This window comes from Pongo pygmaeus, chromosome 15, assembly GCF_028885625.2.
Source record: "Pongo pygmaeus isolate AG05252 chromosome 15, NHGRI_mPonPyg2-v2.0_pri, whole genome shotgun sequence".
Classification (NCBI taxonomy): domain Eukaryota; kingdom Metazoa; phylum Chordata; class Mammalia; order Primates; family Hominidae; genus Pongo; species Pongo pygmaeus.
Genome location: NC_072388.2, coordinates 57,364,295 through 57,380,775, shown reverse-complemented (window position 1 = coordinate 57,380,775; position 16,481 = coordinate 57,364,295). Strand labels below are relative to the sequence as shown.

Here is a 16,481-nt window from a genome sequence, read left to right as displayed (position 1 = left end):
ATTGCGATACTGCACTCCAGCCTGGGCGACAGAGTGAGACTCTGTCAAAACAAAAAAAAAAGAAAGAAAGAGAGACAGAGAGAGAAAGAAAGAGAAACGAAGGAAGGAAGGAAGGGAGGGAGGGAGGAAGGAGAGAGAAGGAAGGAAGGAAGGAAGGAAAGAGAGAGACAGAGAGAGAGAAAGAAAGAAAGAGTGAGTGAGTGGAGGGAGGAGGACCCAATTTATTGACAAAAGCAATGGGTGGCTCTGTGGTTTCTGTTTCCAGCCATACCGTGGACTAGAAAACCTGATATTTTCACTGCTAAACATTTAGAAACGATTAATAAACTATTACAAACACCTCTTAAGTGTATACTTTGGGCTCCCCTTGAAGAGTTGGGAGAGAGGTTGCTAGTCCCTTAAGCAAGGAGCCTTGGTTTTGATAGTCACTCAGGGACAAAAACTTGGCCCTTACAGGGTAGGAATATACAGCCCTATATTCCTGAGATCACTGAAGGGCTACACCCTTAGTGAAAGACTGGACTAGAAAAAAAATTCACTCGATGGTCCAGGATGAAAATAAGGAAGCTAGGCTGAGCATGGTGGCTCACGCCTGTAATCCCAGCACTTTGGAAGGCCGAGGTGGGTGATCACTTGAGACCAGGAGTTTGAGTCCAGCCTGAGTAACATAGTGAAACCCTGTCCCCACTAAAAAGACAAAAAATTAGTCGAGCGTGGTGGCATGTGCCTGTAGTTCCAGCTACTGGGGAGGCTGAGGTGGGAGGATCGCTTGAACTCAGGAGGCGAAGGTTGCAGTGAGCCGAGATCTCGCCACTGCAACTCCAGGCTGGGCAACAGAGTGAGACTCTGTCTTAAAAAAATAAAAAAGAAAAGAAGGAAGCTTATGGGCCTTGTTTGCCTCTGAGAACATGTAACCACTACCTATCCCTCATATGCACTTAGGATTTGAATTTATACTACCTCTGTAGTCAGGGAAACCCACCACAGATAAATTAACTTAAAAAGTGGTACAGCTTGGAAATATCCCTGAGGCACCTGGCAGAAAAAACACAAAATTTCTCCGTATGGCAAAATCTTTAACCAAGCCTCACCAGATTCCTTCAATAATACCTCACTAAAAGCAAGCTCACAATATAAAATAATCAAATACATAAGAAAAGCAGAAAGGCAATAATGTGTGTATAACAAACGTATAACATTTGGGTAGCACTTTGTTGCTAAATATTAGAATGTTTCTAAGCAGGGCAATTTCAAGTAACCTACAAAATCTGGTATCTTTTCCTCAGTGAGGAAATATTTGGAACCCCATTAAAAAGAATTGGGAATGATATTCTGCCATACAGGTCCAAGAAATGGAGGATGCAAGTTATAAAATAATAAACATAGCTTGAAACTTCATTTTGAAGAAAAACTACAGATGTTATGTATTTGTATGTACATATAACAGAGTATAGAAATGTATACACTAAACTTACCAAAAAAGTAGGATTTGGGGAGGATTGAGGGGGAAGAGTTTTTAAAATTGACATATTGTTCAGATATAGTTTTTTCTTTTGACAATGGGCATTTGTAATTTTTTTAAATAAAGGAAAATATTTTTAGGAGCTCTTTTGCTTGTAACAACAACAGCAACTATTTTGTCATTGAAAATAATGGACAAGACCCAGTTTTCTGAGTGCAGTACAACTTTGAGCTACAGGAAAGTCAAGCAATGGACTAGGAGAAGGACAAATCCAAGATTCTTTGAGAATCCTGTTTTTCACACTTCTCTTAATTTGGCATTCTGTCATCTACAATGTAATCACTCAGGTGGTTCTTAGAAAGTGTCCCCTTCCTAGAATAATGCTTATTGAGAACAACTTGGAAATGATTCAAGAACTGACTGCAGGTCACAATTGCCTTACACAATAAACTTTATAGCTATGCCTCAAAGAGATCAGATCACAGCATTAGAAAAGATGGTGAAATCATCCCCTCACTTGTGGTTGGCTTAGATCTAGTCAAATCATCAAAGAAATTCTGAATACAAAAAGACTAGTAACTCTACATTTTGAAGAATTGAGTTGAGATGCCTTAAAACAAACAAACAAACAAACAAACAAAAGATGTCTTGCTAAAAGATGTGACCAAAAGCCTTGCTAGAGGTAAGAAATATATAAAGTATAGAAAAAAAGGAACATTTCTAAGACAAAATTTTAAAAATGAATAGTAAGGGATTTTTGTTGCATTAAAACTTAGCATCTGAAATTCAGCATTTGAAGAGTTAATTTTAATTGGATATATTTCATAATAAGTATCTGAATTATGAGAGAGACTGAGCTGATTCTATAATTTCCTTTTAACAAAATTTATCCTCCCATTGGCCAAATTTGGGACATGCTGAACATCAGAAAGAACAGAGACTGTAAAATGATTGTAAAACATCAGATAAATAAAACTCCATGTGTCCATAATGATTTTCAAAGAGAAAAAGAAAAAATAAGGAAGGCTCTTTTTTAAGAATGTCAACTAATAAAAGTAGAAGGAAGGATATTTAGAAAACTATCACTTTGCATCCCCAAAGCAATCACTGATTCAAGCAAAGATCAGCCACGGCCAGGCACGGTGGCTCACGCCTGTAATCCTAGCACTTTGGGAGGCCAAGACAGGTGGATCACCTGAGGTCAGGAGTTCAAGACCAGCCTGGCCAACATGGTGAAACCCCGTCTCTACTAAAATACAAAAATTAGCTGGGCATGATGGCAGGTGCCTGTAATCCCAGCTACTTAGGAGGCTGAGGCAGCAGAATCACGTGAACCTGGGAGACGGTGGTTGCAGTGAGCCGAGATTGCGCCACTACAACTCCAACCTGGGTGGCTGAGTGAGACTCTGTCTCAAAAAAAAAAAAAAAAGGATCAGCCTTGTAAGCTAAAGCCATTAAGTGGAATTTGTTGAGGGATAGGATAGCCACAGTACCAAAGAATCCATCCCCAAATATTATTTACATAAGAAGACTTACTTTTATCATGAAGAAATCTATGTTCACCAACTTAATCAAGGTATCACTCAAATAGTGGGACAGCCTGCTGTTCTTTCTTGATGTGAAAGAGTAAGAGTATACAACATCATTAGTGAAATATTCTTGCCAAGAATGTTTAACCTGAATTCAATCAAGTCTCACCCAGTTTATAGGAAATAAAGGGCCTGGATTCTAAGACAACATAAGGAAACAACGAAATCCAACATGTTGGCCTTTCTACAAGAAAACTGTCCTTACTCTTTAAAAAGCCAATTATCTGGCCAGGCGTGGTGGCTCACGCCTGTAATCCCAGCACTTTGGGAGATGGAGGCAGGTGGATCACTTGAGGCCAGGGTTTCAAGACCAGCCTCACCAACATGGTGAAAACTCATCTCTACTAAAAATACAAACTAGCTGGTCACACTGGCGCAGGCCTGTATTCCCAGCTACTCGTGAGGCTGAGGTGGAAGGATCGCTTGAACCTGTGAGGTGGGCGTTGCAGTAAGCCAATATCATGCCACTGCACTCCAGCCTGAGGGACAGAGCCAGACTCCATCTCAAAAATAAATAAATAGGTCGGGCACGGTGTCTCAGGCCTGTAATCCCAGCACTTTGGGAGGCCGAGGTGGGTGGATCACAAGGTCAGGAGTTCAAGACCAGCCTGACCGACAAGGTGAAACCCTGTCTCTACTAAAAATACAAAAAAAATTAGCCAGACATGGTGACGCACACCTGTAATCCCAGCTACTCAGGAGGCTGAGGCAGGAGAATTGCTTGAACCTGGGAGGTGGAGGTTGCAGTGAGCCAAGATCAAGCCACTGCATTCCAGCCTGGGCGACAGTGAAACTCTGTCTCAATAAATAAATAAATAAATAAATAAAAACCTAGGATCTTTTGTTTAATGTGGGGAGACTGATCTAGACTAAAAAGAAACCTACAACCTACAATCAAATGCAATGCATGACATTGACTGAATCCTGCTTTGTAGGGGAGGTAGGGCAAAAAGCTGCTATTAAGAAGTTCTTGAAACACATTGGGAAATTTTCTATATTAATATTTGATATTATGAATTACTACTGATTTTCCTTAAGTGTGATCATGATATTATGGGTATACAGGAGAATCTCCTTGTTCTTGGGTAATGTATGCTTTTTAAAGATAGAATATCATGATACCTGAAATTTACTTTAAAATATTTTATCAGTGTGGGGTAGGGAGAGGGGAGGATTGCTATTATATCTGTTTTTGACCTGAAAAATCAGTAATATAGTTAAACCTACTACATACATACAGTTACAGCAAGCATGGCAAAATGTTGGCAACTGTTGAATCTAGGTGGCATATAGTTGTTTATTATATTATCCTTTCAACTTTTCCATGTTTGAGATTTTTTGTAATAAAAAGTTGGGAGAGGGGATTCTTTTCAGAAATATTTTCCTTAGATGACACCTATAAAATTTACCTTAAATTTTAAAGTACCTTAACTAGAAGTTGTCTGCTTTCCTTCATTTGCTTGCTCATCGTCCATTCTAATACTAAAACCTATCTATATTGCAAATGATATTCTTATGCTAGAATAGGTCTAACATAAATCTCACAAATAACACCAATAACCAGCACAAGATTTACAGGTGTAAACATCTGGTTTTATACCCAAATAACAAACTTAACAGCAGTAAAACAAATCGTTTATTACTGCATATGTGTTATATTAAATTTACACGATATATAAAAACACATACTGTTTATATTATATAGTAATTTAACATCACCAGGAATATCAACACAAGTACTACTCATGCACAAAACATGCATATATTGGTATACAAAAAGCAATTTTACACAATACTGTTTACCAAAAATTTTTTCTTAAAAAACAGCCCTTTCACATAGGATCAGCAGTCCAATCTGGACTGGATTGCACTAATATGTTCAGGTCAATGCTTCGGTGGCATAACGCTCAGTGAGCAATTCTGGGATTGGAGTCATGCCCAAGGGTTACTTCATTAATAGTGAATGTCTCTGTGCCCAAGGACCAAAATTTTATCCCAAAACTAAATCCTCCAAGGAATGAAAGGTTGGACTGACTACAAATTACGGAGGGAAAAGAAGGCATCTAAATGTTGGATAAACGGCCCTAGAAGGGGTTATTAGGAACAGGGCCTAGGCACCAAGTGTGGCAAAAGTTTTTGTGAATCCTTTTAAGGTCCCTATCCAGGCTGCTATCTCTGGATTTAAGGTCTGGCCTCCAAGTCATGAGTCTAGTAAAAAGAACAGTTCTGAGAATAAAACCGAAAGGGGATACATCTGAGAAACGTAGACTACATAAAAAGCTATAGAATACAATGAGTGCCCCTCATACCTACTTCACACTATTATATGTGGTGCCCCTCAACAGGAAAACCTTCATGGAGACACTGCCCTGAAAACTCAAGGAGCAAATATAAATCCAAAAATTCCATCCACCTGACCTTGGGATCAAAAGATCTTATCCCAATAAAACTTGAACATCAAAACCTGTACCTTGCCGGATGCTCATAAAGTTTAAAATAAAAAACAGCTGGTACCACAAAACTCACTATCACCACCATTAAAACCTCAATATGTACTTCTAACTAGCAAAACATTCTTTACCTTCCATTAAAGGCACTAGCGTCCATACGTGAAGATGAAACAATAATTTACCTTGGTTTTATATTTTTAAAAAAAGCATTCCATTAAAGTATTATACAAAAATGAAAACACCACCTTTTTTATTTTGGCAACTAGGGAGAAAAAAAAAAAAAACACTTTCTACACCAATGATGTCACTCAAACCGTCGTCATCAGTTTCAAAGAGCCAGACCGAAAGCGGAGGATCTTCTTTTTGAGGTTATGTGAGGCCTTAATTTTGACAAAGGTTTTTGCGGGGTGGTTGTGAAGGTCTGGGGCCGTTACCGTTTGAATGGGCAGAGTCTGGACAAACTGGGACCAAATCAAGCCCCCGCTTTCTTCAGAGTCGCTGGTGGTTGTGCTCTCCCCCGCGAACTCGCCCTCGCTCACACTCGACTCGCTGTCCCCGAAGCAGTTGGTGGTGTAATTGCTCTGCTCGTCCTCACTGGTGTCCACCACGGTGGAGTGGAACAGGGACTCGCACTCGGCCGAGTACTCGGAGTCGCTAGCCACGTAGGAGTAGGGGCTGGCGTAGGGCAGCGGCACGGGCCCGGGGTACAGCCCCACATTCTCCCGGCGACCCCGCCGGGCCCTCCTTAGGGCCTCTTCGTAGGAAATCTCGGCCGAGGACTTCCACCGCCGGTAGTCAGTTCGCTTGTGCTTAGGTTTGGCCACCACCGCCTCCCGTCCGTGGCCATGCGCCCTGCTCCCCGCCCTGTGGCCCCCGCCCGCGGGCCTCCCGGGAAGACCAGCCTCGGGCCCGCCCCCGCTCTTCCTCGCCTTGGAGGAGGCTTTCTTGAGTTTCTTATTTGTATCCAAGTCATCTGGGAAGCGACACTTCTTGCTCCCGGCCCGCGTTTTCTCTCTGACGGTGGGCAAGCCGTTCTCCAGACCCTGGAGGGCTGGGCCGCGGTGCTTCAGGCTGGAGCTCTTCGCGACACCCACGTTCCTGTGGCCCCGGTGGAGCCTGACACTGGGCTGCTGCCCCGGTATGAACTGGGCCTTGACCAGGTGCGCTTCCTCCAGGCTTTGGGAAGAAGAGCCCTCGCTCTTGAAATCCAAGGCAGGCCTCTCTTCCACGGGGAAAGCTGGAGACAGCAGGGGAGGAGCGGCCGGGGGGACGCCCTGCAGGCTGTTTTTCTGTGACATCTTTTTCAGGGGCTGGACAACTTTGTTCTCCTGCGGCGGGGCAGGGCCTCTGCCAGGACTCTCTTTTGGAGAGGCCCCTGAGAGCTGAGCGCTTTCTTTAGGGGACTCCCCTGTCCCAATGGCGGAACACCGAGCATGTTCTTGCGAGGCTGGCTTGGCCGTTTTCGGCAGGTGCTTACTCTGAAGGTCGGAGGCAGCGCCTGAGGGGCAGCCCTCTGGCAGGGGCAACCTCTTGCTTTCGGTTTGTTCGGCCTTTGATTCTTTTGACCACTGCTTTGGTGGGGAGAATGTCCCATTGTCTAGAGAAAGTATCCCGCCAGAGGGCAGACACGCCTGTTTCGAATTCTTAAGGTTCACACTGTTGCCCTGTGAGACACCGCCCGGGGCTCTGACACAAACGCTCCCGTTCCTCAGAAGCCCTTTCGTGGGGTCAGCGTTCACGCTGGTTCTTGGTTTGTTGGTCCTTACAGGGTGTGTTTTTTTCTGGACCAGGCTCAGAATGTAGCCATCCATTTTCTTGCTGGTTGAAGGATGGGAAGCAGACCACAGACTGCTTGGGGACGGTAAGGAACTGTCTGTTTTGACGGCATCTAGCTCAGATCCACCGCAAATGTCACTGGCATGGTTTCCAAGCCTGTCCTCTTCCCTCAGAGGGTTGCCCGTCAGACAAAGGAGGAACATTGGGCTCTGCACAGCCACAGCATGAAGTGGACTGGGATAGCGATATACATCATTCCCGTTTTTAGACACCAGATCACACTGGTACTTGGGATTCACATCTGCAATGACATCAAGGGAATTAAATTGTGGTGTGGAGAGGGAACGGCAAACTGCCCCTGAGGCCTGGTCTTCACAGTGGCCTTCTTTATATTCCAACAATCCTATGAGATCTGAAAAACATTTAAAGGTACACTCTGAAGAAATGAATTGGTCAGCATCAGCTTGACTCTTTGGCCAACTTTTATGAAAAATCCATGGGTAGAAAGAGATTGCCAAGGATTAAAAAATGCTGCCCTACCATTTCACATGTAGGTACTGCTACTGGATGAGGGGGAAATATTTAACAAAAATTTCTGACAGCATATGATATATCCTCTGAAGGAAAAATATTCAGCCATTAAGAATATGTTTTCAAACTACTGCATAATAGAGGGAAAACACTTTAAAGTTTAGTGAAAATCATGACATAATACTAGAATATGATTATAATCTTATTAGGATCACATGTATGCAAAGAAAAAACATCTGAGATGAAGCAAACCAAGATTCTAGTAGTAGTATTTCAGTATGATCAGAAGTAAGTGATATTTACTTTCTTCTTTATTTTCTGTTTTCTGAATTTTCAATCATAACTGTCTGTACTGCGTTTACAACTGGGAAAAATAAAATTTTTTGAATCACTGTCTCTCTAGGCTGCTCTCCCCTCTGTTCTATTCCTGGCTTTCTTTAGGATAAACTGCACGTTCAGTAGGCTTTCTCCTCATTTTGTGTTTTTTTAAACCTAATTCTTAATGACATCCATTCAAATATAACTGTCAATTCAAAGGTGATGGAAACTGATCAAACTTCAGTAAAAACTAATCAGATTTAAATAATAATCGCCTTATATTTTCAATAGTGATGCTAAAAAAATAAAATGGGCCAGGTACGATGGCTCATGCCTGCAATCCTAACACCAAAAGGCTGAGGCCAGAGGATCGCTTAGGCACAGGAGTTCGAGACCAGCCTGGGCAACATAGTGAGACCTCATCTCTCTACAACAAAATTTTTAATTTAAAAAAAACTTTTTTAATATGATAAAGAATTCTTTATAAGATTTTAAAAGATTGAGTGGTAGTATTAATGGATAAATTTCCCACTTGGCAAAAATGTTGTTTCTTTATAGGATAAAGAATTCTTGCCGGGTGCGGTGGCTCACGCCTGTAATCCCAGCACTTTCGGAGGCCGAGGCGGGCAGATCACGAGGTTAGGAGATCAAGACCATCCTGGCTAACACGGTGAAACCCCGTCTACTAAAAACACAAAAAATTAGCTGGGTGTGGTCGCGGGCACCTGTAGTACCAGCTACTCGGAAGGCTGAGGCAGGAGAATGGCGTGAACCTGGGAGGCGGAGCTTGCGGTGAGCCAAGATCGCGCCACTGCACTCCAGCCTGGGCAACAGAGCGAAACTCCGTCTCAAAAAAAAAAAAAGAATTCTTGGTAAGATTTTAAAAGATCATGTGGTAATATTAATGGATAAATTTCCATATCTTGAAAATGTAGATGCCAAAGTACAACAAAATCAAGCTTGCTGTCTTAAAGGATTTTGATCTCTTAAGTTGGCGAATATTATAAATAACAAATCCATTTAATGACCTTCAGTTATCAGAGAAAATTAGAGTTTATCAGTAATAATTTGTCCTCCATTGTATTTATTCATTCAAATACTGAGAACCTATATGTGCCTGATTCTATGTTGAGAAAGCTCCATGAACTTCAGTGATAATTAGCAGTCTCAGGGAAAAAACAGTCTAGACCCAGAGATGATATGTAAAGAAAATATAATAAAAGTGCCATGTCCCCACCCACATGACCCCTCCCCCCATAAAGAGCTTGTTCTAAAAGGAAACCTCTCTAGCTAACATCCTTCCCAATCCTTCCTCTCCCAGCAACCTAAGCCCTATCTTTGCCTTACTTAAAGCCACACTGACAAACACTGCACATTCATCCCTTTTCCCTCTTTAGAGTTGAACAAAACAGATATCCTAGCCCCCAAGGCCTGGTGCAACTGTCTCAATTATGTGAGGAAGTGGCATTTGGAAGAGCACGGGTCTATCTTGAAGGAAAACCTAAACGAAAGTGCCTTTAATGGGTTTATAAAGTTTCCCTCTGAAACCAGATCTGTGGAATGAAGGGGAGCAATTACCAATGAACTTGAGGCCCAGACCCTCTAGGTAACACAGTTCTGTGCTTCCCCAAATGATTGCTGCTGACAACACACAGATATGAAGACACCAGCCAATTAGCTCCCTCAGCTGCTCAGTGTTGTTTGCCTTGCCTGGACTCAAAAATTCAGGCTTATACCCAAGTGGAGAACACAGATAAACCAGTAGTGTGATGACTTGTGCCAGCACCCAGAGCAATTCTAATCTTCATATTTTCTCTACTCTTATAAGAATTCACAATGTAACAGGACTAAGGAAGGAGTCTTGAGTTCCAGCAGCAACCCTGCCATTCAGCAGATGGAGAACCTCTGACAAATGGCTTATAAGCCAAAATTCCTTTTCTGTTAGATGAGAAGGTTGAAAACAACAATTTCTGAATTCCCTTGGGATGATGAAAAACATGGACCTGGCAGTTAGGCCTGAGCTTAACTTCTGCCTCTGCCACTCACTATCTATAGAGCCTTAAATAACATATCTAACCTTACTAGGCCTCATTTTTTTAATACATAAAATGGAGCTAACAAGACCTGTACTGTGCAGAACTATTGGGAGGATTCATTGGAGATAAATGTATACAGAGCATCCAGTACAGTGTGTGACACATACTGGAAATGCAGAAACTCTTCTAGTACAATAGCATGATTCCTTCTAGGGGTCATTGCAAAGATATCCCAAAATAAGGAATAATGGCATGTGGGCATCCACTTAAAAGAAAAAACAAGTTGCCATCATGCAGAACATTCTGGAGAACATGAAAGGGCCATTGCTCCCTGAAGTGCCAACCAGTTCTTGGCCAGGCTGACGGACATATTTAACTTAATGTGAGTGTTAGACTGATTGATTGATTGATTGAGATGGAGCCTCGCTCTGTTGCCCAGGCTGGAGTGCAGTGGCACAATCTCGGCTCACTGCAACCTCTGCCTCCAGGGTTCAAGCGATTCTATTTTTAGTAGAGACAGGGTTTCACCATGTTGCCCAGGCTGGTCTTTTTTGTTTTTTCTGAGACGGAGTCTCTCTGTGCTGTCCAGGCTGGAGTGCGGTGGCGCGATCTCGGCTCACTACAACCTGTACCTCCTGGGTTCAAGCAATTCTCCTCCCTCAGCCTCCCGAGTAGCTGGGACTACAGGCGTGTGCCACCATGCCTGGCTAATTTTTGTATTTTTAGTAGAGATGGAGTTTCACCATGTTGGCCAGGCTGGTCTTGAACTCCTGACCTCAAGTGATCCACCCACCTTGGCCTCCCAAAGTGCTAGGATTATAGGTGTGAGCCACCGCACCGGGCCAACCCAGGCTGGTCTTGAACTCCTGACCTCAAGTGATCCAGCTGCCTTAGCCTCCCAAAGTGCTGGGATTACAGGTGTGAGCCACTGCACCCGGCTGAGTTTTAGCTTTACATAATTAAAAGAAGAAAACAGTTCCAGAATGAAAGAAAATACAGACAACCTAACAGCAAAGGCTCAGAAACAGAGCTCAAGACCTACAATATTGGGACAGGATTTCTAGAGATAAACTGTCTTGCTGCTATCAGAATATATAACCAAGTAGCACCCAAAGGGTACTGAAATAGTTCTAGATACTCACCTAGATGAAAATGAGTTCTAGATGTAAGTATGGCACTAAATGCTGCAAAGTGATGAACCTTCGTTTTTCCACCAGTGAAAGGTGCTGGAGCCAAATAACCTTTTAAGGGCCCTTGATGCCTTCCAATTAAAAATTTCTATCAGTGCTAAAAATTCTTACCTGCAGATTTGGGGCAACCATCTGAGAGAGTCAAGGTCGCCTCCAAGGGGCTGCAAAAGCAGGTGCTGGAATGGCAACTGGATAAACACTCACTGAACACCGAGTTAGAGGAATTGGAAAGGGATCCTGAAGCCCCATCACTCAGCTCATAAAACCCTACAAATAAAAACACCGTTGGAATTAAGATCATGTCAAGAAATAATGCATATTCACACTTAACAGGAAAATGAATAATCATTTAGGAAAAGGAGATTTTTTGTTTGTTTTTTGGCCAGTTTTGGTTCATTGGACTTTGGTGTCCTAATCTTATGGTCTTATTTCAAACAATCCTTAGGAAAAGGTAAAGAACTCATAACTAGGGGTACATTTCAGAGTTACCCTCACCCTCAAACTGACCTTACTCCTTGACGCCACCTTTGAACATGTCCAAGGAAAGAAACTTAGATCTGTCAAGCCTCATCTTTATCATGATTGTTTCAGAAAAATAATAAGAAAAATCTATTTAAGGAGCCAAATGGTTTAAAAGGAAAAAAAAAAGAACTTTTGAAGTGGTCTCAGGAAGTTGAAGTGTGACTAATTTTCTAGCCCAGTTCTGACTTACTCAAGTTTCAAAGGAGGGCAGCTCTTGCAGAAATCTGAATAGCTTTTATTTTTAAACTTGGGGGACTCCAGTCACATGGCTCTCATTACTAAAAATTTTGTTGTCTGAGTTTATTTCCCTCTTATTCCGATAAAACTGAATGGCAGACTTCTTTTTTGTTTATCCTCTCTCTCTGCACTGGAAACAAACTCCATTGCCATTTGCAGGTCTGGGAATGTTAACCACAAGGGGCTGACATATAACTCAAGAGTGCAGAATTCTGTCCTTGTGCTCAATCACTCACCTGAGCTAGGCCGACTGTCTGTCTCCAGGTGCTCTTCAGATGTCTTTTCTACATCCAGTCTCAGGTCACTTATCTGCTTGTCAAGCTCTTGCAACTGATTCAACAAACCAGCATCTCTTCGCCTCAAACAATTCTGATTAGGAAGAAACAAAGGAAACATGAACATACAGGGGTGACAAAAGAACCAGAAAGTCTAGTCTGAGGATTCAAATTACCCATCTGAAGAGTTCACTAAAACTTAGAAAACCAAAATTTTACTGGATGACCTGAAGTAACAAAAAACTTCGAGAATGCAAGAATATGTCCTATGTTTAATTCCACTGTCTCACATTTTGTGGTGATATAAAGTTTCTTCATAAAAACAAGACTTGTTTTTAGTTTCAACTAATATATACAAACTGACTTTTCATAGATAGGGACAAGAAAAATGGACTGAGACTTTAAATCATCTGGTGTATAACCAGTCTTTTAAAAAACAATACTTCACAGTAGACTTTAATTTGAAGTGAGAATAAGAGATTTCCTATAATACGCTATAATCTTAGGTGAGATTTTCTGGCCAAATGTCTTGGCCTGCAGAGTTTTGTTTTCTATTAGTTGCTTTGTGGGGTTTAATCAGTCTTAGGGCCTTTGAAAGTCATAAACTAATACTAATAGCCAGTGCCAAGTATAATGTGAGCTGGCAGAATCCAAAACCCTCATGGGAAGGCCCATTGAGATTTGAACGCCTCTGGGTTTCCAAAGGTGACAGATGGGTTGTGCTAACTCACACTGCCACCTAGTGCTTCTTATTGCTGGAAAAACGGGAGAACTCAAAAAGCATCTGGTTCAAATCATGAATGCCAAGTCTACAAATGAAAATAGTACCATAAATACTGACTGGACTGGAATTCTCTTGACATACTGCTTTGCTCCCCTCAAGCAGACAATAGGAATGCGCCACTTACAATCTTGAGATTCATGCAGACAAAAAGGTGCAATTGCACAAGACAATAAAAAGTCACCAGCCATAACCAGTGAGAACTGGCTCAAATCAGTGTTACATAGGAAGCTGGTCTGTGACCAAAGCAGCACAGTAAAATGCCAAAACAGAGATATTACACAAACCACAGTGTACATCCTTACAAAACACATGCATATGAATATCTACGCCTCTTGTCTTTTGACTTTAAAAGCTTGGAGACATAAGCCATATGTTTGTTTGCTACAATTAATTTCTTCCAGAAAAATGAACCTATCAAGTAAAAGCACTTTGGTGCTTAAAAACACACACAGAGAAAAGAAATGATCTGAAAAGAGATAATAGAAGAAAACACATGACAACCGCACAGCATCACCACTTTATTGTGGGAGGGCCACTACCTGGCATGGGTCTAGTTTAGATAGTATCACTTGGTCAGGTGAGGAGGACGTTTGCTGTTTCCAAAACTACATTTTAAGGTCACTGAAAACAAAGCTGTCGCCATTATTCTGAGGCGGGGTCAAAAGCTGTTCATCAATACATTAAGCTACAAAGTTCTTTTTCTTCCCCATTAATGAAGACTGCATAGAATGACTGAGACACTGACAGAAATCCAGTAAGATAAATGCTCCCGGAGAGCAGGTTCTCTTTTCTCCCACCTCCACCACCAATCACAGCTGGCAGAACGTATAAAATATGAGAGAAGGGGACACAGTCTCCAGCCAAATTTCCATCATTTCCATCTAGTTTGAGCTGCCTTATACAAAGGGCTTCTATTTGAAATTAAGCACCAGCCTGGGTGAAAGCTGGCATGCTGGGGAGAGCTCTCGGAGAGGCACGGCTCCCTACAGGCGCTCCAGTGTAATCGTAAAACTCGGCCTCGGACAGTTAAGCACGCCACAAACCTCCTCCTTGGCTTTTGGCCCCTCTCGGCGGGAGGAGATGAAGCCAAGAAAACCTCCAAATAAAATGGTATTTTAAGTGGGAGTTTGCAAACCTCTGGGGAGAGAGCATATACTCATCTAACTAAGGAGACCGAACGTTAGAAGTAGGCGACTCCAAGAATCCCGAGGGCAGAGGAGGGAAGAGCGGCCACCCCCTTCCCGCAATCCGCGCAGGTCGCCAGACACAAAGCGGGCACACGCCAGAAACGCGTGGGCGTCGGCAGCCCACACGCCGCGGGCACTCAGGAAGGGGATCAGGGAGGTATGGGGCGGGCGGGGGCGTCCCATAACAGCGAGCATCTCCCCAGCCAGAGTCAACCTCGCGCCCGCCCCAGGCCACCTGCCCGACCTCCAGCCCCTGGGCAGGGACAGCCGTGCTCCACCTTTGGGCACGACCTACCAATTGCTTTCTTAGCAGCAAGATGTTCTCCTCCAAGAACTTCTCCTCCAGGCGACTGCGCTGCGCCGCCTCCCCCAGTAGCTCCCCGGCGCGGGTCGCAGCGGCTCCCGCACCCCCGGCGCCGCGCAGGGCGCCCCGGACCAGCAGCTCTTGGCGCTGGCGCAGGTACTCCAGCTCCGCCAGCCCGGCCAGCGTGGCCTCCTGCCGCTCCCGGGTGCGCTGCCGCTCGGTGTCTGCCTCGCCCTTCTCCCGCCAGCGCCCCTCGGGCTCCGCCGTGCGCTGCTCGCCTCGGGCCGGCGCCGGAGGCTCCAGCTCCTTCGCCGTCCCGGCCGGACTCGGCTTCATGTCCCCCAGTCGGGCAGTGAGCGCCGTCACCGCAGCCGGGCCGCCCAGGCGGAGGAGCAGGGCGCTAGGGCTGCGGCCGCGGGTGGGCTCATGCCGCCGTGTGGCGGGGCGCGGCGCTGGCGGGGGCGGTGGCCAGAAGCCCTCGGGTCCTGCGCGCGGCCGCCGGCTGCTGCTGTCCCGGCCCGGGCGGCGCCGTCCGCTGTCGGCGCGCGTCCCTCGCCGCGGCCCAGCAGCTGATAACGCCCTGCCCGGCGCTGCGTCACGCGCGGCGGCCCTGCAAACCCCCGCCTGGCGCCCGCCTCCCCGCGCCGGCCCCTCGGCTGCGACGCTTGCGCCCCCAGGCTTCCCCTCTTCTGTCAGGCGCGCCGCCCGGCCCTCAGAGCCGCCTCCTCCTCGCTCGGCCCTCCCCGCCCCTTCCCGCCTCCTCCCCGCCTCCTCCTCCGCTCTCTTCGCGGGCCTCCTCGCCCCCTTTTCAGGTTTACTGCACCCGATTTTGTCCTCGCTCCTCATTGGCTCTTTCTCGTCGCCCAAAGCTCGGGGCGAGCGCCTGGAGCCCCAGCATCCTGTTACAGTCGGCCGCGCAGGCAGGGGCCGCGACGGGACGCGGCAGTTGGGCTCTCCGGAGAACTTTCTGAAACTCGACCAAGTTGCAGCACAGTCTTAACCCTTTCCCCACACGGCCACTCCTCATTTCCACTCACATCGAGTTAGGTTTCTTTCACTTCCCAAGCAAGGTATTGCAAATGCATTCACAGACACTGTGGGGTTGGTTCCTTAACTCCACTTTGTAAAGGCTAGCAATACAGAGCACAATGCAGTGTTGTTCTAAAACTGTTAAGTTTTGTTGTCGTTTTAATTTTTTAACGTCGGTCTTACGATGGACGGCATTTAAAATTAGGCAGGAGGATGTCGCTGTATAGCGAGAGGTTGCATCAATTCTTTTACAAGCCTAGATTTGAGTGCGCGCGCGTGCGCGCTTTGGTTTTTGTTTGAGCTTTTATTATTATTTAGTCTGCGTTTACAATAAGAGCTCTGACTCGGAAATCAGACTGTCTGGATTTGTATCCCAGTTTCACCCCTAAATAGCTGTGCGGGCAACTTATTCCCTTCTCTGTGTACGTTCCCCCCACTGTAAAAGGGAGCAGCTGCTATGGGAACCTGCTGTTGAAGAATTATAATAGTATGCAGCATATGATATATATCGTGGGGGCTGGGCACTTAAAACATGGCTAGCACATAGATAGTAAAGGTGATATGAGTTGTAGCTTTTCTCCAGAGGGATTTATAAGTCTTGCCTCTTGAAGTATCATGTATTGGTCATCTCTGCTTGAAACACACTACTCCAGACCCCTATCCCACTGAAATTTCCGGTGGGATAGGGGTCTGGAAATTCCACTAGCTGGCTTATCTGTGGAAAAGTACCACATATATCTTTAAAAGCAGTACATCCAAGAACCTCGGAAGTTCAATCCAGCAAGTCACAA

The 16,481-nt window shown here is 44.7% G+C and overlaps 1 protein-coding gene across 2 annotated transcripts; it reads right to left on the bottom strand.

The window, feature by feature from the left end:
* Positions 1-4,669: 4,669 nt before the first annotated feature.
* DACT1 (dishevelled binding antagonist of beta catenin 1) lies at positions 4,670-15,376 on the bottom strand. Of its 2 annotated transcripts, none has more exons than XM_054448139.2 (4): positions 14,653-15,376; positions 12,348-12,480; positions 11,464-11,619; positions 4,670-7,689 (listed from the first exon to the last, which is right to left on the bottom strand). In XM_054448139.2, the coding sequence occupies exons 1-4, from the start codon at positions 14,995-14,997 to the stop codon at positions 5,810-5,812; spliced, it is 2,514 nt and encodes an 837-aa protein (XP_054304114.1). In that variant the 5' UTR covers positions 14,998-15,376; the 3' UTR covers positions 4,670-5,809. The 2 variants fall into 2 exon arrangements, with proteins under 2 accessions (XP_054304114.1, XP_054304115.1); XM_054448140.2 differs by having other exon boundaries at positions 4,670-7,578.
* Positions 15,377-16,481: the final 1,105 nt, after the last annotated feature.

Excerpts from the sequence above, each read along its gene's own strand:
- DACT1 (XM_054448139.2), bottom strand. The coding sequence starts at position 14,997 with ATGAAGCCGAGTCCGGCCGGGACGGCGAAGGAGCTGGAGCCTCCGGCG. Across the intron at positions 12,481-14,652 it reads TGCTGCTAAGAAAGCAATTG|AATTGTTTGAGGCGAAGAGA; the intron begins GTAGGTCGTGCC and ends CTTCCTAATCAG. Across the intron at positions 7,690-11,463 it reads TGGTTGCCCCAAATCTGCAG|ATCTCATAGGATTGTTGGAA; the intron begins GTAAGAATTTTT and ends AATGTTTTTCAG.